The sequence below is a fragment of the Poecilia reticulata genome, linkage group LG15 (genome assembly GCF_000633615.1).
Source record: "Poecilia reticulata strain Guanapo linkage group LG15, Guppy_female_1.0+MT, whole genome shotgun sequence".
NCBI lineage: Eukaryota > Metazoa > Chordata > Actinopteri > Cyprinodontiformes > Poeciliidae > Poecilia > Poecilia reticulata.
In genome coordinates this window covers 1537135-1558629 of record NC_024345.1, presented here as the reverse complement: position 1 = coordinate 1558629, position 21495 = coordinate 1537135, and the positions used below count along the sequence as shown (strand labels likewise).

The following is a 21495-nucleotide window of genomic DNA, read 5'->3' as shown; positions in this document are numbered from 1 at the left end:
ACCGTTGCTGTACTGTGGCAATAACTTACATCAGAGATGCCTGAAGTCCTGTTTGGTGCTGCGACAGCTGAGTTGGGGACGTTCTTATTTCCAGCCTTCATGGCGGCGTCTCTGCGGGCCTGTTCCAGCAGGAGCCTGGCTCTCTCTTTCAACTCCTCTTGACGAGAAAGTACTTTCTACAAACAAGTACAAAACATGAGTAATTCAAATGCTGATATTAGTTGTGTTTTGCTTTGTTTCAAACCTTTTAAACAAGCACATCATATTTAGTTTTGCAGTCTGATCAAAAACATTTGACTCACCTTCTCAGCTGGAGGACTTGATACAGATGCAGGTGACGGCTCCTTTGACAAAGAAAAATGCAACATAAATGCAAGAATCTATAAAGTTCTGCTTTTAAGATTCATGCTCGCTTATTTCAAACCAATAGCACAGTCAAAGTCTTATCTTCCATTTGCCTACAGTAGAAAGTAAAAAACCCAATCAGCCGACTGACTGATACTGACATTTCATTTTTTTATATATTTTTTAAAGTTGTTAAATGCATCACTGAAGTTGCTAATTTGGCAACCGATTTATTGGTGCATCCGGAGTTTAAAAATTTATTTTCTTTAAGAAGAACACTTAATGTTCTAATGACCATAAGTATAAAAAATATCCTGCATTTTCAATTTTCTCAAGTTTTCTGTGAGTTTCCCTGCTGGAATAAACCACTGTGGCTTTTTTGTCAAGACATCCCACGCCTCATATAGACTTTATGTGGCGTACGGAAATAAATAGGGGTACACCTATTGCAATTTTTTGGCCAATCGCCAATCTTTAAAAAGTCTGACCTGCTGATTCAGATTTTGGCCGGCTAAATATAGGGACCTTGGCTGATAAATAAGGTCAGTGGGTAAGATAGGTTTCGCAAACAAGTGTTGGCCGAAATCGATTTGGACGATGTAGCCGAAAAACATAATACGATATAAACGTTTCAAGTCAGTCGATGCTGATCACCGATTAATTTTTTTTGTTTAAAATATCTGAAATATTTCGTGGTGTAACTTTTCCTTGTTTTATTCTAAATTTTCATTCCAAGTGAAATATTTTTTTTAAGCAGATACAGGCACAGAGGAGAAACCTGACTCAACTGATGTGAAAGTTACTTAATAGGAAACTGTAAATAATTCAACAAATTGTTGCTAGGTGACCAAAAAGTGAGTAAGTTAGTAGATGCCACCAATCTTGTTTAGCTGGCTGCGAGAGGTGGAGAGACTTAAGCCTTTTCTCTGCCTACATCCCCAGAATCATGTACGGTTTTGGATCGGCTCAGTAACTATTCTATATATTGTTTATTTTATCAGACGTTTTACCTATTGATATCGATCACGTGTCTATTGTAATATATATTATTGATTTATTGACCAGCTCGAGGCTGAATGAAAGAAACTGGTGCTGATTTATCGGTGCAAACGTAGAAAGTACAATAAGTTTTAAAGGATAAAAAAAATTTTTTTTTTTAAATTATCTTAAAGGGTTTTGATAGAAGAACAGCCATCAAGCAGGGGTTTTTTTTCACTGCAACAAGCTAATCTTTTTTAAGAATTTCAATTAAACGTGGATAAAGGTGCTGAGGCATCCCATTAAGTTGATAACAGCACATCAAAAAAAAATAAATAAATAAAAGTAAATAAATAAAAAACTCTCCCCGCAGCCCCTTCTTCCTGCCCCCGTGACCTTTTAGGTTGTAAACAAGCAGCAGTAATCTGAGGTTAACCAATGCAGCCCTGCACCGAGCGCGGTTGGTTTGTGCGAGCGGGTGCACACATGCGTACAGGTGTGTGTCAGAGTGTAAGACGAGATGATGTCTGCTCCGTGCAAAGCATCGCCACGCCTGAGCGGTCACGGCACAAACTGTCATCAACTGCAGGGATGGGAAATATAATGAAAAATATAATGAAATGTCAAAGCAAAGGAGGGGGAGTGGGGTTCTGTTGGGCGCATTCGGTAGTCGCCACATGTTAAGGGTCCCGATGCGTCTGGTTCTTGGCAGCAAGACAAGTGACAACAACATCTAATGGAGAATGGAAGGGAATTTTTCGGCACGGTCATCTCTGCGTTTGTATCAACAATGTTGGACAGATTTGAAGCTTAGCGAGCGCCAGGAGGAAATGAATGTTGTACGAATCCTCTGTCTTATGACTGACGGCGCCGAGAAAGTTTCAATCAAAGCCTGGGTGCAAGGATAAAAACATGAGCAATCCATTTAGGGCCCAGACAGGTACCTGCAGGTAAATGCTGTTGGAATCTTAATACCTGACTTAAGTAGCAAGAATGAGTTTATGAAACACAGACTGGTCCTGAGGTTAAGGTACTGAATTTATGTATTCGTTTTCAGGTTTACTGAATCAGATACCTCAAAGCTACAACTGCAAATCATGTGAGAAATCATTGGGACTCTATGTGATAGATCAATACAAAGTAGTGCAACACTGTACAGTGAGAGAAAAATTCTAACATTTATTGTTGTGGTATTTATTTGTGTTTAATCCCACTGCATCAATCTCAAAGAGCAACCTTTTACTGCGATTACACCACCCAGTCTTTGAGAGGTATGTCTCAAACAAGAAACACTTTTACCCATTCTTAGTGGAGGTTAAGGTTGAAACTGTCCCAGCAGAAGCAGGTTTTCATTGAACCCGTACCACTGTAGCTCTGGCTGTATGTTTAAGGTTGTTCTCCTGCCAGAGGACTTCTTATGGCCAACAACAGCTTCCTTGTCACCGTCAAGGCCAGATTTGAGGTGTGCATGAGTAACAGTGGTTCAAATAATAGATACCCGAGCTGTTCACTGCAAAAACACAAAACCTTACCAAGTATTTTTGGTCTAGCCTCTTGTGCAAATGCTTTCGTATACTTGAAATAAGACAAAACTAACTATCAAGTAACTTTTCAGCAATACAGGAACTTGATTGAAACAAATAATTCCTTAATATTGATGCAAAATACTGGCAGATTATTTCACTTATAGCATGGGGAAAATGTCTTGTTACAAGAATAGATCCAGTCCTTTTTCTTCAATATTAAAGAATTAGACTTAAAACAAGCTATACCTATATGTTGTTGAAAGGTTACTTTTAAGTTACTTTTGTCGTATTTCAAGTGTACAGAGACATTTGAACTAGAAACCAGACCAAAAATACTTGGTAAGATTTTTGTGTTTTTGCAGTGTTAGTCTCTGCATCTTCTACAGAGTTACCATAGACCTCTCGATTCTTTTTGTTTTATTTAGGGGTTTCGGGAGTGAAGGAAGGATGACTGCAAATGCATGCCACACTGTAAATGAGTTCATTTTCTTTCGACAATACAATTTTGCACCACTCTGTGCCGGCCCATAAGACATAAAACCAATAAAATATTTTGCAGTTTGCAGCTGTAATGTGACAAATTGTGGTGAAACAAGTTTAAGGCATGTGGAAAGCAGCATTGCAATGCAAGAGTGCAAAACACCAAGTCAAATACTGTGACTAGGTGGCTTTACCTGTTTGATGGGGATATCTGTGTGGTTGGTTGGGGAGGATTTGGTGTTTGAAGCTGGCTCTGAATCTGAGTGACGCAGACTGGCCCTTTTCTTTTTAATGAGGTCCGCGTCCCTGTTATAGGAGAAGTGTGATAAAGAGTTTCCTCTCCTTGTAGGGGACGATGGTTCGGTACTTCTCTCTCCTCTATCCTCTAGCACCTCCTCTTTACGTAGTGTTTCCTTCTCCAGCTCTCTCTCCGCTCTTTGCGGTAACTCGCAAAGATCTAAAGTGTTGACTTTGAGCAGACCGCCTCTATCCTCGGACACTGGCAGGGCCACGCGGGCAGAGTTTGTAGTCGTTGCAGCCAACGCTGTGCGCGGCAACGGGACCGGTGGTGACGATTGTAAGGACCCTGCTGCTGGAGAGCCGGTTGAGTCTACTCCAACTTGTTGCTCCATTGTCTCCCCTTCGGCGGCCTCGGCGCCGTTGGATTCAGCGGGAACGCCAGCCGTAGGTGAAAGGGGCTCGACGTTGACCTGGCGGTGTTGCACGTCGTTCAGTTCAGCGTAGAACTTGTCCTGGTCTATGGAGGCGTTGGTGTCCGTCTCGAAGTCGCCCACTTTGTAGGTGCTGCGGCTGCTGTTGGCCTCTATCTGCACCACGTTGAGCTCCTCGCCAGAAAAATGGGCCCTTATCTGGTACAGGTAGGTCATCACCGTGAGCTTGTCAGGAATAGCAAGGAGCACCATGTCGGATGGCTCCAGGAGACGAGAAATCCCCAGACTTGCAAAGCCATCGTATGCCTACAATAAAAAACAAGAAAACAAGCATTAAATTAAGAAAAAATTATTCTCCATAGCAACAAATAAGCGACAAAGAAAGAACTATGATGGAGTCTGGTTTCTTTTTTCGTATACTTGGTATACAGAATGTAAGTGTGCACTCTATATGTTCATGTGTGTTTGGGAGTGAGAGACACCGCTGCCATGAGTCCTGACAGGTCATGTCAGGGTTGGCTGTCCCTGATAAGAGACGCAGATATCCCAAGACAGAGCGCCTAATCCTAAAGTGCGTGTTTGTGTGTACACACACACGTGCGCGTGCGCCGAAGTGCGTCTTTATCGCTCGCCTACATCAACGTGCCCACGCTCTCCGTCACGCGTGTAATTGGTCTGATTAGACGCTGATGAGAAAATACAGGTGTGATTATCAAGCGACAGACGAAAACCAATCCCCCATCACAAGATAGACTGAGACACAGAGAGAGGGGATGAAAACCATTATCGCTGCCAATGACAGGTAAATAAATAGATTAACAGCAGCGCGCACACATGCCACCCCCAGTTCCTGCACGCACACATGGCCTCCCCATCCATCTCTCCCAGGTATCACGGCTTGTATCTGGTCTGCTTGATAGTGTTGATCTAATTCCAACCTGTTGCGGGGCACGTTTGTTTTACTGCCTCTGTAGACCTCCCGACTCCATCAATTGCTCCGTTTCTCCCAGACTCTCCCACTCTGGAGACTCCTCTTCTTTTGACCTCTTGAGATGCATCTAGAGGAGCCTCCTTAACCTTTCTCAGCCCTGTTCTGCCTTCAATTCTCCTCTTTTCCCGCAAACAAATTTTTTTTTGCACCTTTCTTAATCCAGAAAAGGGCATTATTAAGCATGTATGACTTTTTATTAAGCCTTTGCTTTGCATACAAAACACAGTTTAGAGACAAATGCTGATACACACAAACCAAAAAAGCTTTGTTCCATCTAAAATGATCCAGTTTAGCTTTCACCAGTCTATGAATTTTGAAATAAAAATCAGTGGTGGGCACACTTCCGCTAATTTCTTCCGTTTAGCGCTTTTGCTAACTTAGAAAATGTTTAGCACAGATAACTTTATCTAAATTAATCTTTCCTGGTTGCATTTCTAAAGCTCTAATTTACTTGAATGTTGAATAAAATTTGATATTTGTGTCGAAGTTTTAATTGTCAACAGTTTAGAATTTTCAAGTTTATCTTCGTGCCCTTATTTTGAAGTGGGTGAAGAATGTTTACACAGCAGTTCTGTTTCTTCTTCTCACGTTCTCGCGCTTTTTCTCCAAATAACTCAAACAAGAAACTTACAAGAACAAAATAAGTGAACAAGAAAACAAGATATAAACATGAATACAATATCTGACATTACAGAACATGTATATTATACTGTCAATATTAAATTGCTGCTCAAAAGTTGTAGTCTTAAGGGCAGATATAATTTGAATTGTATTGTATTAGCTTCTATTCCTCTAGAAGGAATAGAAGCCATTCTATTCCTTCTAGAGGAAGGAATAGAATTGTGTACCTCTAAAGTGGTGTAGCACTTTAGAGGCACACCAAACTACTACACCAAACTACTACACCAAACTAATTGTGCTACACCATGAGTTTGGTGTAGCACAAACTTATGTTTGTGCTACACCAAACATGAGTTTGGTGTAGCACTTTAGGATTACAGTAACTATTATTTATGATTATTGCTTTAGGGTTAGAGCTTATAACGTTTTTGTTAGCAGTGGCCACAACTGGAAAAACTTTTTTTAACTGCGGTCCAGATTGAAAAACAACAGGATAGCTTTTAAGTTGAGGACAAATAGGAATCGCAACAGCGGACCTTTACATCATTAATGGTTAGCCGATCATTGCACACCTACAGTACTTACAATTTAAAAAAATATTTTTTCTGTCTCCCCATCATCATCTCTTTCCCTAATGATAGTAACTGTGGTCGGGATTTCAATGCTTCTCATAGCAAATGTTGTAGGCCAGTCAACACACGAGGGCAACTCAGGAACTGCTTCCCTTCCTAATTCAAAATAAGAGTCTGATATACATGGAAGCTACTGAGTGTAACATGTACACTCAGATTCAGAGCTCATAATTCCAGCTTACACTTGCTTCACCAGAGCAAATCAGAGGCTGAAAGCAGCTGAGCAACTTATGAGACAGAGTACTCTGGGAACATACACTTTAGTTATGATGTGCATGAAAACAGGTTGTATTCAGAATACCTAATCCTACTCTGTACTTATGTAGGAAGCAGATTTTTTATATCAAAGAAACTGGGGGCAAAAACATAGAAAGAAAAATTCTAAATTTAACTAAAAACAAATTCTTAATATGTATTTAATTGCATTCTTCCTCATTTTTTAAAAATATCTCCTTCAATTTGTAGGGGAAAAGGAACATCTACACTTTCCTGAACAAATGAGTTTGGTGAGAGTAACAAACTGATGGGGGGGAAAGAGCCAAACACACACCTCAAAGACCTCTATGTTTACACCTGGCAATTTTATGGTCCTTTCCCTTTCCCAGTAACAGTGTATGAAAGAGTACAAAGAATAACTGGGCCAATTAGGTTTCTAAAACTTATTCGGACAAGCAAAGTGTGCTTTCTTTGTTCGCACAATGGTAAATGTAGCCTGTGAAACAGAGCAACAACTGAAGCTTAAAAAGAGACAGAAAGAATATAGAAAAGCACTGACAAAGTGAGAGCTTTTACAGGAACATGCTTTAACTGTTTCAGGAAATGAGTTCTTGGTCTGCTGTTCACTTAGCTGTTCACTTTAGACAGACAGGACAGTATGAGATTCTCACATATGGCAACCTTACCACAATTTTACAATATTTAATCACATTGTAAAAGTCATTTTTTACTGAAAAGAAATCATAACAATTGTGCTGAAAATATACACTTAGAGTGTTATGACACCCATGTTTAGTTTTACTCATTGACTTAATCATATAGCATAAACCCACCCCAGTATTGTAAATTTTTTTTTTTGTCCTAATGTTTTGCCCCAACTGAAGTTTTTTTTTTTAATTGAATTGAATGTCCAGAGACCTGGGGTATCGAGCAATGTCTCGTATTACGAGTGTTTGCTCTGATCAGTTAAATTCAAGTAATCCCTAAGAATAAGTCTGATTCAATTTTGCACAAACTGAGCACACAACTTCAACTTAAGTCATCCTAAAAATATTTCGCTAGAATAGCAGTGCTCATGGTGGCAGCTTGTTGGAGTAGCTATGTTACAGTAATTCTGATCTGCAAGGATCTTATCCCCGACCTCCAATGAAAATTCATAGAGGAGAAGCAAAAGTAAATGAGGTGGATTAGCAGTGCTTGCCAGCAACTATGTCATCTGAGACGTGTTTCTGTGAAATGTCCTCGCTGCAGCCTGGATATTGAGCTGTAAGAAGTCATGAAAATCACAAGACAGCAACACACAGCAACAGTCTTCAGTCAGAGATTTGCTGCAACACTGCCTGCAACTGGACAGCCTTCCTACCCAGAGCATCAGCATCCACCGTGACTCTCGATGATACGAGTAACAGAAACATTTAATTTTTCCCTTGTTATAAAGTATTTTTGAGCTGAATTCGAACTTTACATATTGTATCAATCATTCGTTTTTCAGCTTGATCTTACTCATGGTCATCATATCTTGAGAATCACATATCAAATTATTTCTGACCAACAAATCGCGGGCTATAAAAATCACTACCAAGACAGGAAACAAACAGTTTGATCTTTTGTATTAAAATCAAGAGGTAACACTTTCAGCTAGTGTTTTGGGAATTATCTACTGTTCTCCCTTCCTATCTGCCTGATGAAGCCTCGGGTCTGGACTCAACGTTAACGACTCAGGCCCCGGGCCGACGCTCCGTGCTCCCCCCTCCATTTGCTCTCAGTGACTGACAGCTATCCATCATTGTCAATCATCAGCGCCTCCTCCCTTCAGCCCAACCCCTTGTGGTTGTGCTCAGGGCGATTCAGCCTGGTGCTTGGTGCAACACTATCAGATGGCATGACAAATTACTTCTCCTTGGCCTCATTACACACACACACCTACACACACACACGAGACACAGACAGTAGTTCAAACTGATCAGAGCTTCCAAAAAACCCAACATCTATCAATATATGTAATCACCTGGGGATTAGAATTATATTTGCATGTGAACCTTTGCATCATGGGTAGATTTAAAGGCTCTAGATGATGTAATATCTGCTTTTACTTTTTTATTTTTTCTAATCACCCTAAATATTGATTGTCCTTATCTGTCATAATTCAGCACAGACTGAGCTGACTGCAATCATTCTTCACAGACAGACTGAGAGGAGGAGGGGCCGTTCCAACAACCAGCTATGAAAAGCAGAGATAGTGGCTTTATCTATACATTTCCATTCTTGCTCTCAGTCTAGTAAATTCTATACATTAACAAATATGTTGTAACATTTATATTAGAAAAGACTCCATCTTCATCCAACATGTTTTGATTTTCTCTTGAATATTTTTTGCTCATTTGATCTTCTTGACCCCTAATTTCTTTAATTTCATTTTTTCACACTTGATAACTGAACATCTTTATTATTCTACAGAAGGTAAACAGTACACAGTCTTCTGTCAAATACCCCCAAAGTGTAGGATCACATCCAGTAAATCCAAGCTCCTTTTTACATACAGATTAAAACGATTAATCAGATTAATTGAATTAATCGAGCACTAAAGTAACTGTGAACTAATTCAGCAATCGATTAACTGTTACCTGGAGCATAGAGACTCAACAAAAAGGCTATTTTATGCAAATGATCACTCTCAGAGTAGTAATTAAGCCAAAACTGTACAAACAATATATACAGTTTGCATTTAAGATAACATTTTTTTTTTAAAAATTAAAAAACTGAAAAAAAATCAAAACTCCTTCAGATTTCACTTGGTTCAAAATCTGCATCTTTTGCAATCCAATTATTAATAGGCTAATATAAACATAATCACCAGATCACACCTACACTGTACTGATGTCAAGTGAAGCAGAAAGGTTTTATTTTAGCTGCAGATGCATCTTTTTCTACAAATGATGAAGCGAATCCTAAGGAAATGCTATGTTATAGAGTATTTGCCACAGATTTGGTTTTACCTGATGAATTAATAGTCAGAATCAGAATCAGCAGAATAATCAATTACTAAATAATCACTAGTTGTAGCCCATGTATAGATATGAATAACAATAGCTCCAGAAGAAGCTGTGTGTTGATGTACAGCTTTAAAGAGAGGCTGACTGCAGTACAGCAGCCATTCTCAGGCTATCACCTTGTACGCCATATTCCCCCATATTACTTCTATATAACCAATTTCTTCAGGGCTACTCGAGCACCTGGAGGGAGGTGAGGACAGTTAGCAGATATGGGACCGGCTCTCTGCTTCTTCCTCCACTGTGGTTATTGTCAACAGGGTTGCATTCATGCCTAACAGGGCCACCAGAGGTTATCGCTTAGCAAGAGAGTGTATGAGAAGAGGAAATCAAGCTGCAGGAGCCCCACGCATATCGTTCTGTGTAGCCCTCGGGGGCTGAAGAGGGGACGTTTGTGAACTGCGCCTATACAGGCATGTGGCGAGGGGGGACGAAACTGGAGTGTGCATCTGTGCGTTCCAAAACCGTCCAGTAAGGAATAAAATGTGCAAGCACAGAGTTAACGGAGAAAACGGTGAGCTGTCTGAAGATGCTCAAGAGTAAATGTGCAGATGTAATAATGCAGCTGCACCTGGAAAGCTTTTACTCATTTTTCTTTAACGTTTGTTACCATGCATAACCATGGCAACAATGTATTTTTACAACCAGAAGCAGCTGACGAGCATCTGAAAAGCTGGCAGATAGTAGAAAAATCTTGTTGCAAGTGAAATAATTGACTTAAAACAAGCTCTTATATCTTGCTAAAAAGTTTGTTGTAAGTTAGTTTTGTCTTATTTCAAGTGTAGTAAGATATTTGCACTAGAAAATAGACCAGAAATTCTTGGTAAGATTTTGTTTTTGCAGTGCATCTCTTCCATCCATCTCAATAATAAAATCCCAGACGACGTCTTTCTGCCCGACTTCCTTTCTAATCATCCAGCCAGACAGATTTTAAGGGGCGCAGCAGAAACAAATGATGTGCATTAGCAGTGCTTCCCAACAGGACATGTTATTGTGAAATATCGTCGCAGTAACAAACATACTCTAGGTATATTGAAGTTCTGACATTTGACTGATGATCACTCCTCAACAGACTAGCAGCTTTTTAAAGAGGGCTGCAAATTTGTTTTACTGACTGTTCATTTCTTTTGCTGTCTCTTTTTGCCAGAGGGAAAGTTCTTAGCTAATAATACATATCTTGAAATGAGGGGTTAAATACTCTACTACAAACGTACATATAACCTGGCAAAACAGACATCAATCATAACAGTTGGAGCTGCAGTGCAAAAGAGTGCTTCTTAAATACGTTTTAAAACTGTCTCCATGTCGTGACAATATGCTATCAATCTGTGAAAAGGTTGATCTCTTCCACTGCCGCTCCCAACCAAAAACAACCAATCAAAACCAGGAGGGTCTTAGCGCTCTCAATCATCCTCATATATGTGCTGCTAATGGTGCTAATGGTGGAAAACAATTTACTGTTACAGGAAAACCGTTTATCCGCCATCATCGGTGGTTATGCTGAGGTTTCACAACAGGCTACGCTAGCTGCAGCGTACTAGAGAGAAATAGGGGGACGAAGAAGGTGAATGAACAGCGTTCACACACCTACTCCCAGTGCTGTCTGAACAGCGTTCAGACAGCACTGGGAGAAGTCAGAGATGCTCCATGTTTTCACAGATTATTTGTCTCATTCCATGCTGTCACAACATAATAGTTTCAAAATATATGTAATAAAAAAAATGTATATTTTAATGCAACTGCATAGAACACTAAATTAGTTTGCAAACATTATAAATGCATCCGGTCATTTTCCTTTCTGATCGTCACAAAACAAGGGATGCTTTCTCTTCCAACATACCTGAAGCAAAAACACTTAACTCAGATCCTCTCCCACTTCCACCAGGTGTCTAAGTCCTGCTTTGGACTCAGGCGCACACACCACAGCAGGGGTAAACGTCTCTTTTTTTTTGTAAATCTGTCATTTTCACGTCCTGGCACCAAAGCGTATCTGTACGATTACACACATTTTCTTGTCATCTTGCTGCATTGCCGCCATCCTCCCCCACCCACCCACCGTTCAAACTGTGTAAAGACACAAACACACTTCATTGTGGGATTAATGGCAGGTCTCTAAATAAGGCCAAACGGAGATGAGGATGGGAGGGAGGTGTGCGCTGAGAAGGTTCCCAGCGGTGGGCTGCCTCTTACCTTTTTGTTGTTTTCTTTAATATCCTGAGGATTGAGAGCCTTGTAGTCTCTGAAAGTACAGCGGGAAGAGACGAGGGTATGGGGGGGGAGAGAGAGTGGTAAACACAGCGGCTCAGTGGAGGAACAGATGAGTTTAAATATGCGTCGCATGTAATGGTATTAGAACTGTAACGTGCAATTTCAGAGCAGAGCAATCAACAGAACTAATGGAGTGGAAAATGTGTGGAAGTAACTCGCTGGAGAGCATAAACACATGCACACGTATGTACGCAGAGCCGAGCTTTAACAAACTGTCTTCATGTGTGCTCCAGGCGTTGGCTGAAAGTTTGAGGAAAAATAAGATTTACATGCAAATAAAAAAAAGAAAGAAAATAGGCATTTTACACATTCCTTTACATTTTCTATTTTAAACTGTGCTACTTTAGTAAAACTGATGGTTGTCACTTTTTTAGCTTCCATACTAAAAATAATTTAAAATATTGTCTATTGTTATAAAAAACAATTATCTTGATAGAAAGGAAATAATCCACAGTTGGAACCACAGAATTATCAATACAATATAATTCGAATTATAATACAATTATTTTAAGGACAGTTTTTTTTAAAAACTTTTTTTATTTTTTTTGGGGGTTTTATCGACTCTAGCGGCCTTTACTTGATAGTTAATTGACAGGAAGGTGGGTAATGAGAGAAGGGAGAAGACATGCAGCAAAGGTCAGCAGGCCGGGAATCGAACCTGCAACAGCCGCAATTAAGACCTCCATATGTGGGTTGTGCTTAACCCCTGCACCGCCACAGCACACCCAAGTACAGTTATTGTTTATAGTTCAGTTGTATTTTTTTAAGGAGGATTTATTAATCGACTGTCTGTTTGCAGTGGCAGATTTAAAAGCCAAGAATTGTAATGCGTTTCTTTTTTATTGTCACCAACATATTGTCCAACTTTTAATTTTAAGTTCAGATCCTTCACAGCTATTTCACATCATGACAGTTCCATATATTTTGTGACCAGAAATGTTTCTAAGGTGATACATTTCTTGTAAATTTAAGCAAGAGGAAAAGTGCAGAAGTTGTCTATCAATCAGCTGACCAGCAGTGTGCAGCAACAGGTGGGGATGGGACAGCATTGCGAATTTATAATGTTGGAAGTTAAGAAAATAATGACTACAACACAAGGATGCACCGATAAATCAGCTCAGATTTCTTTAATTTTGGGAAACTTAACCTCTAAAATTAGCAATTTTTCAGATAAAAAAAAAATGTAGGTATCGGCCAAAATCGGAGCCAGCAGGTCAGGTGATCGGCCAGAAAACTGTGATCGGTGCACTGCTGCTCCAGCACTTTTCCTGGCATCTCATTAGAAGGACTTTCCTTTCTACCACAGAATTGTTCTGATGGAAAATCTTTAAAACCTTCGTGTGTCTTTAGACCATTAAACGGCTCATGTTGTGGCAGTCAGTTTTGATGCAGATGTTAAAACATTCAGGGTTTCTACAATTTTTAAATTTCCATACTTTTCCACAGTCAAATTTTAAAATTTTTTTTACTTAAGTTCTTCTAACATTGTTAACATTTTAGAAGAAAATAATAAATCTTTAACTTTTTAAATGGTAACAAGTTCCTATGATCTGCATGTTGTAAAAATGATGAAACAAGTATCAACAAAATAAAAAAGAATGCAGACAGGTTAAATGTTATCAAAGTGTGACGTAGCAAACCAAGGTAACACTTTATTTGAAGGGGTGTGCATAAGACTGACATGGCACTGTCATGAACATGACATAACATCTGTTAGGAACATGAAGGAGTCTTTATGAATGTTTATGACTGTTGTCATGAAGTGTCATTCGGTAAATAATGRCACTTTTAATGMAAAGTTGCTCTAAAAGTTGCATTAAAAGTCCATTAAAAGTGCCAACTTTGCATGATTTTGTAAATAATGACAATTTAATGCAAAGTTGGCATTTGTAATGAAAAAAGCATTAAATTTGTGTGTGAATGTGTGTGTGTGTGTGTGTGTGTGTGTGTGTAGGTGTGCGTGTGTGTATGGGTGTGTTTGTGTGTCGTACATTACGTCAGGTCTAAAATGGTGTAGAATGGCACAGAAGGCCAGGCCGTTCCTCCAGGACGTGGTGAAATTGGTGATCTTCACTCCGCGGTAGTTCTTGGTGACCTCGCGACACCAGGCCAGCAGGGACTGGCTGGCATTGGGTTTCCCTCCAAGAACTGGACTGGGGGCGGGGCTAGGCTGCAGGTGGAGGGAAGGTGAACGGGGGAGGAGGATTGGAAATGGATAGAAAGAAACATTCATACATTCAACATTCTTTTTTTTTATGCAAACAGATCAGATAAGATTACAGGTCATTTTCTTGTCTTTACTTCAGGATTCCGTTTCCCTTTGAATACCGACTTCCTCCACTCCCTTTACTTACTTACTTTCCAGTAAAATGTTTTACTAATGTTTAATGTTTTACGCCATCGCAAGTCAATCAATTAGCATGCCGTACTGGTATATAATAAGCTTTCACATGTGTGTGTGCAGACACACCCCCATTCTGGAGGGTCATTCAGAAAGCGCCGTACGACCGTGAATAATGTAAACATCTTATTAATTAGCTTTGCCTTTGAAGCCTTATCTGGGCTAAACGCATTCAGCGTAAGAAGCATTTTCCTCTCCTGGACTCCAAATCCCACAAATTCTTGGTTTTGCAGAGACAACGGTCTTGTTTTGACAGTAGATGCTGCTCTGGTGATTCAGGTGGATATTGGCTAATCTGGTTAAGGAGGGACTGATGTGTGGACACTCTCTCTGATGGTAATGGAAGTAAACGTACAGAGGGAATGGAGGGCTCACTTTAAAAATAATTAGTGAGCGATCAGAAACTTTAAATTATGTCTGCAAATAGGCCAAGATGATGACATTTAACTAGTAAAACCACTGAGTGGGGAGATGCATTTGGATGCTTTTAACAAAACTATAAAACTTAATTAGAAAATGTATTTTAACCTATTTAAATCCACTAGTGCTAGTGGAAGTTTCCTCCTCTCCACTAGGATTTTCTTCTGCACAAAATGAAGTCTGACATCAGCGGAAATGGTAAACTTCCTAAGAATGAACTTTAACTGAAGTGGGTAAATAAATCACAATATACTGAGCTCTAAAAAAAAATATGACAAAACATAACCGAGTTTAAAGACCCACAGTTGAGGCCTGATGATCACCAGTTTGGGACTCTGCTTCCTAACTAAGGTTGCTGTGGCTGACTAACCCCCTCTGTTGGCATGTTTTCGCTACTACACGACCAAAAAAATTCAACTTGTAAGGGAAGTAAGATTTAATCTGAAACTGTTGTTTCATATTTGAAAGAAACAGCATCGGCGTGAAGGTATGCAGTCTGTTTAATTGTTTGGACAGGCAGTAAGGAAGGAAAATCAGACTTTGATTTTATAATCAGCCTCCAGAAGAGAATTTGCATGATTTTAACAGTGAGAAACAAGACCAATTCTGATTTTAAGCTTATAAAGCATTCACAGTTGGAAAGAATTAATTGAGTGGGAAATCAACAGCAGCCAGCTAGCTGAAGTCTACAAGTTCCTGAGTTTCTCCTCCATTGTTCCAATTTAACCTTTGACCAGGAGCCTGAAGCCAGCTGAGACGCCATGAGAGTCAAAACAAATGAAAGAGACTAGAGGACATCTCTAACAGCAATTCCTAACCTTCGTATCAGTGTGTGTGTGTGTGTGTGTGTGTGTGTGTGTGTGNGTGTGTGTGTGTGTGTGTGTGTGTGTGTGTGTGTGTGTGTGTGTGTGTGTGTGTGTGTGTGTGTGTGTGTGTGTTCGTGTGTGTGTGTCTCTTAGTGATGCAGATCCCTGTGGTAGTCTTAGTACAGGGAGACGGTAGCGGGAGCCTGAGGGGCAGACACTTGACATTTCCGGCTCATCTTTAAAAGAGGGCCTTAACCTTTCCCCACAGCTTCTTCAAACACGTTTTAGGAGGCTCCGACAATACAGCCGTGCCGCACAACCAAAACAGAACGAAACAAAAAAAAGTGAGAAAGTCGATAACGATTAGAACAAGGGCAACATCACCGAGTGTGGAGAAGGAGAAAAGCTGATGTGACTCGGTTGTTTTGGTGAAACTGAACTACAGTTAATGTTGAAAACTCAAATCTAATTGATGCATTAATCCTAATCTTAAATATATAAACAGAGTTAGTACACTTTTCCCACTGTAAAAATCTTTTCAAAAATCTTCAAAGTAAGTTTCCAGACCTTTACGTTATCACACTTTGGAAATGAAAACAATACAAATGAACGAAAGAAGACGGTTTTAATTCACCATTATATGATATCATTTATTACTGTTATTATTTTTGTGGTAATATTAGAGATTCCACAGCAGAGACAAGGTAAATTAAAATATAACAATATTTCATGCCTCTTTCACACACGCCTTACACACCTGACTGGTCTGAAAATGAAACAAAAAAAAAATCCCATAATTTGAAGTTCACGCATTTTCAAGGATTTCAAGGACCTCATGTACAAGTGAGCACATGACAGAAACTCAGGCTCTACATAAAATCTGTTTACTTCTCTGTTCCCAGTGTTACGCTAGCCTCTGCGTGTGAGTAAAACGAGAGCTTCAGTGTGATGGGGTCTTCCTCCAGGCCTCCACCTCCTCCTGCTTTTTCAAGTGACGGTTTGAAAGTAGCTGTCTAATTTGAGCGCTCTAATTACCTGGGATTAGAGACCAGGTGCTATTAAAGCAATTAGACACAAGGCACACTCCAGCGCTGCAGACCCCGCGCCCTAGCCGGCAGGAAACACAGACACGCTTCCAAATACACCACGACAACACCGCCAGTAGGAAAAAAAAACAAAAACAAAGAGAAACACACTTTCTCACAGAAGAGGTACCAAGTCAGAATAAATAGAAAATAAACATATGACCTTCAAAAGAAAATCAGAAAAATGTATGTCTTCATAGTCCCGTAGGAATAAGCAATAAATAAATTAATAGCATTGATGCATTAAAAAAACTCAATCATTTCCACAATTTATTGATTTTTTCCCTTTTCTCTCTTTCTACCAAACACTACATGACAAAAGTCTTCAGTCTGGTGCAACTAACTAACTTATATAAAAGACAATTTTATATAACGGTGACTTAATAATTCTGTTGTTTCTGTTGTTTTGTTTATGCATGTTATTTAAAATGTCTTCTAGTTCCAGTGTTAAATGTTCAATAGAATTTAAAAGTTTATTGATCTTTGAGAATGTGTTCTTGCATGACTATGCCATTACTGCCATATTACTTGAAAATAGTCTCGAAACAATAATATAACAATTTATCAAAAAGCAAAATTTATCATTGTGACAGGTCTACGTTTTTACATCAGTTGAACCTCTTCAACCACAAACTTTAGTATTTTTGGAGGAACTTTGTGTGAAAGACCAATAAAATACAGCATAGTGGCAGTCAATGCTTTAAAGGATCATGTTTTGTAGTAGTTCCAACTATTTCGGGTGTTCCTGTACACAATTTACACATGTGCAGATTGAACACTTTACCTATTCTTTGCAAAACCGTCTTCTACTTCTAACAGACTGTCACCTCCCTATCAACTGTTACAGGCTTCTTCGTCTCTGCTGAAGGAAAGCATAAAGTTGTTGTCAAGGTGACGGTGTTTTCAGGGTAAAATGCAAAGTTGGTTTTTACACACATGGTGTTTTTGCATTTTGGCCAACAGGTTCGATTTTGACCTCAATCTGACCAGGTCCACTTCCTTCACATGTTTTTCCTACGAGGCTTGTGGTCAAAGAGCAAACAGGAAGCATGAAAGCTTTTCTTCATGTCATTGAGTTCACGACTGCGTTTGTATCTGTACTGATATTAAATCACAAACACATGAACTTCTGAAGTCAACTGGTTGCACTGGATTTTTATTAAGGGACATTTTGTGAGTAAGCCTGTCTCAGTAATAAAGTGTTATAAATCAACTAGTCGCAAGATACAATAAAGTGAGCTCTATAACTTCCATGTGTAAAACAATCATTTAAGAGAGGCTGCCCTTTAATGTTGCTGAAAAGTCAGTATTTTGAAAAATTCACTGAGTTCAAAGTAGTTAGTTTAAACTTTTTCTACAAAAGTCTTAACTGGCACTTCAACCTGCTTTTCCTGTCTAATCAAAATTATTACTATTTTTATAAACACAATTTTGGTTACAGAGACTTTATAATCCATTTTAATGGTTGTTGTTTCGGTTGTTTTGTTTATTTATTTTGAATTGTTGAAATGTCTTTGGGTTATAGTGTTAGATATTGCTTAGAAATTAAATTTTTTTTATCTTTAAAAAGGATGTACTTGGATTATTATGCTATTATTATTGTTATATTAGTTAAAAATATTCTCGCTTACCACAATAATTTCTGGGTCAATTTGTTCACAAATTGCAAAATGTATTATCATGACAGGCCTATTTATGCACCTCTACATGAAAATGATTTCACAAAATGACAAAGTAGCGGTCCTGACCGATCGCCAAAGCCTGACCAGCCGATTCTGATTTTGACCGATACTGATTGTTGTATCATTTTGATTGCTTGTTTTGTCTGAAGACAAACAACATTAGTAGCAGCTATGAAGACTCAGTCGCACCCACGTCTCCCAGCAGACCAGCACTCTCTGCTTTAATTGAGCCACAATAAGCAAGTACCAAGAGACTGAAAAACAACTCCAACACCACAGGAATAAACGGAGGAAATAAAAAACACAAATAAAGAGGAAACCAGCGACAAAGTTGCTTAGTTGGAAATAGTGAGGTGTCGACTGTTTCAGGGGTAGATAAGATCGGTATAGATCAGTCACTCAAAATTAAGAAACTCTGGGTCGATTTATCTGCGCACCGCTACTACAAAGCCAAGCACATCCATGTTTGCTCTTGTTGCTCCCGTTTTGTCTGAATAAGCATAACTATTTCTTCTATGACACAAAAGAATCAACACAGTATCTAACCTGTGACAGATGCGTGAGTAGCTGTTCGCCCTGGCCCCTATAACTGGTTGTAATTTTCTCAATCTACATTGCAGACTCTGTTCCACTACATCGTTTTCTGATAAAGGTTTACAAAATGCAGCAGCCAATCAGTCAGTCAGGCTTTCAAACGCATCAAATATTAAACAAATACCATATCATCTGTAACAGGAACAGGCTGCATTTCCTTAAGACACAAACACGGGCAGAGTGAAAATTTCATGAGGAGCAGAAATGCACTTATCAAACAGTTCGCTGTCTCGCCTAAAGGAAGGTGCATGCATCGTACGCGAGTGTGTGTTTGTGCTTTATCGGCCTGTGTGAATGTCATTGGGTGCGTGTGCGTGTGTGTGTGTAACACCGATGCGTCCATGTAGCTAGCTCGGCTCGAGGGTAGGATTAGCGGAGAGCATTGCCTCGGCCCACAAACGTCCCATATTAAAAAATGAAAAGGCAACCTTCATTACTATCAGTGGCACATAACCTCCCCTCTTCCTCCTTGGCTGCTACTATTATACACAGCCCTAACAGTCCGGGCAGAAAATACAAGACACTGACAAGAGATTCCATTATTCCTGATGCCTCAGTGTCAACAACATACATCTAAGGGGGCAAAGAAAAGGAGGGGGAAAAAAATTGAAGGAGGGGGAAAAAGAGGGAGGTTGGAGAGAGAAAGAGGTGGGTGTGGGAGAGGAGGGTTAAGCTCATACATTCGGAATAAGTAGATATGAGGGAAGCCGATGATGGAAGTGTTGGACTTCCTGTTGATCCTGGTATTAGGAGAATTTCTCCAGTGTTTAAAAAGGTGATTTTTTTAAACATGTAACATGCTTTTGACACTTAGCGAGTCAGGCTTAGCATTATGCACCAAATTAAACTATAAAGAGAAAGTTCAGATTTTTCAAACTGAAGGTGTTTTCCCACCTGATAGTCCAGTAAACTTGGTTCGATTGGGTGACCAAAATTAAAACATTTGTTCCATTTTCAGCTGGTGGTGTTCGCTTCCACACTGAACTGTGTCAAACGACCCAAACCCTTTGAAAAACCAGTTTTCTGAAGTAGACAAAGGGCACAACTTTCTTCACGAAATGCAAACAAAACTGAGTTGTGTCAGATTTTAGCAGTTGTAGGATTTCTCTGGTAAAACATAAGCCATTTTTTACGCTAGTGCTACACACGTACGTACACACACGCACGCACGCACGCACACTTGGTTTGGTTGTATTAACCCAGATATCATGTGCTATAGCCTGCTTTCTGCTTTTGTATCCAGTTCTTGCAACATGTTCTATGATGTATATTTCTGGGCAGAACGTTTTTCTTCTGTGGTGTCCATGGTAGTTTGTCACCTTGTTTATTTCGCAATGTCAACATCTAACAGAAACACACCCAATTCGCTTTTTTCCCCCTTTTTTTTTGTTGCAACATTTTAAATATTCGCTCAGAATTCGCATGACAATTGGACAGGCCCCGTTTCTTCTTTGGATTTTCATAGATGCTGACCACTGCAGACAGGCAACAAAATGTAAGAACTGTTTTAGAGATCCTCTTCTAGTCATTGTTACTGGACATTTCCCGGTTTTTCTGCTTCTAATGCAACAACTTTGACAATGTTCCATTGCTGCCCACCCAGTAACAAGTACCATAATGAAGATATAGTCAGTGCTATTAACTTCACATGTTAGTGTAATCAATGTTTTGTCTATATTTAATCTACATCAATTCACTAACCAGAGCCATGTCTTATACTCATACATCCATAGTTCAGGTGAAGACAAGTCTTACACATCAAGATCTTTACCATTTCACCAGTCACCATCATTTCACCTGCTAAGAGGTGGAATGATAAATATTTTAACTATTACATCAGGAACAAAGTAATAGTTGAAGATAGTTAAAGGTAAAAAGCTACACCTCGCTACATCCTATATGCCGAAACTAAGGCAGACAAACAAAGTTTAGCAGAAACACTAAAGGAGTTTAAAGCACTGGAGCGACTGAAACCGGCCTTTCGGAGACATAAAAAAGATACAAGTCAAACGCTTTAAGTGGCAGCTTTGTCTCTCCCTCTGGGGCATGACGCTTCAATGGAAACTTAACTGGCCTCAAACCAATGACATAAACCCACGACTCCGTGCAGAGACAAGAGCTTCCGTGTCTTTCCAATCTCACTTTCGAGCCTTCAAAGCAGTGTCAGAGTGTCAGATTTGAGGAGGTGTTGAATCTCATACTCTTTAAAACTTGTAATCCGCTCAAGGGAGCCTAGAGCAAAAAAAAAAAAAAAAAGCCCATCTACAAAGAAGGGACGTACTGCAAAGTGTATATAAACACACAGACTTATTTTAAATAGCAATAGGTTTAAGTATGTTCACATATATGGACAGGAACTGTGCAAAAGGAGACACTGAGACAATCCCCTGATGAATTACCGTATTGTATTTCAGACATAAACACAAACACTTCATGGAATTCGTTATCTCTCCTACTGTTGAAAAGCACTTCTGATTGACTGACTCCTACCTACCCAAGTATTTATTTAATTGCACCTTCAGTCAAAACAAGCACTTTGTTTAATATGAGCTTTGTACGTCTGACGTCCTCGCATTAGGGGGAAAAAAACCCGAGTGGAAACAGGAATGATCGCTTCATGTCATCTTACCCATGAAATTGTGCACCCGATGTCATACGTTGCCTCGACGAGAGGCAGAGGGGACGGAACGAAGTCTAATCAAAAGTTCAATTATGTAAATGGAGATGTG

At 39.5% G+C, this 21495-nt stretch overlaps 1 protein-coding gene across 1 annotated transcript in view; it reads right to left on the bottom strand.

The window, feature by feature from the left end:
- ehbp1 (EH domain binding protein 1) overlaps positions 1 to 21495 on the bottom strand; it is a 159071-nt gene that overhangs the window by 76603 nt on the left and 60973 nt on the right. The window contains exons 12-16 of the mRNA XM_017309054.1: positions 13770 to 13948; positions 11701 to 11749; positions 3524 to 4306; positions 303 to 344; positions 30 to 176 (exon numbers count right to left, since the gene is read on the bottom strand). Of these exons, the coding sequence (XP_017164543.1) occupies positions 30 to 176; positions 303 to 344; positions 3524 to 4306; positions 11701 to 11749; positions 13770 to 13948 (1200 nt within the window). The remainder of the gene's footprint in view (positions 1 to 29; positions 177 to 302; positions 345 to 3523; positions 4307 to 11700; positions 11750 to 13769; positions 13949 to 21495) is intronic.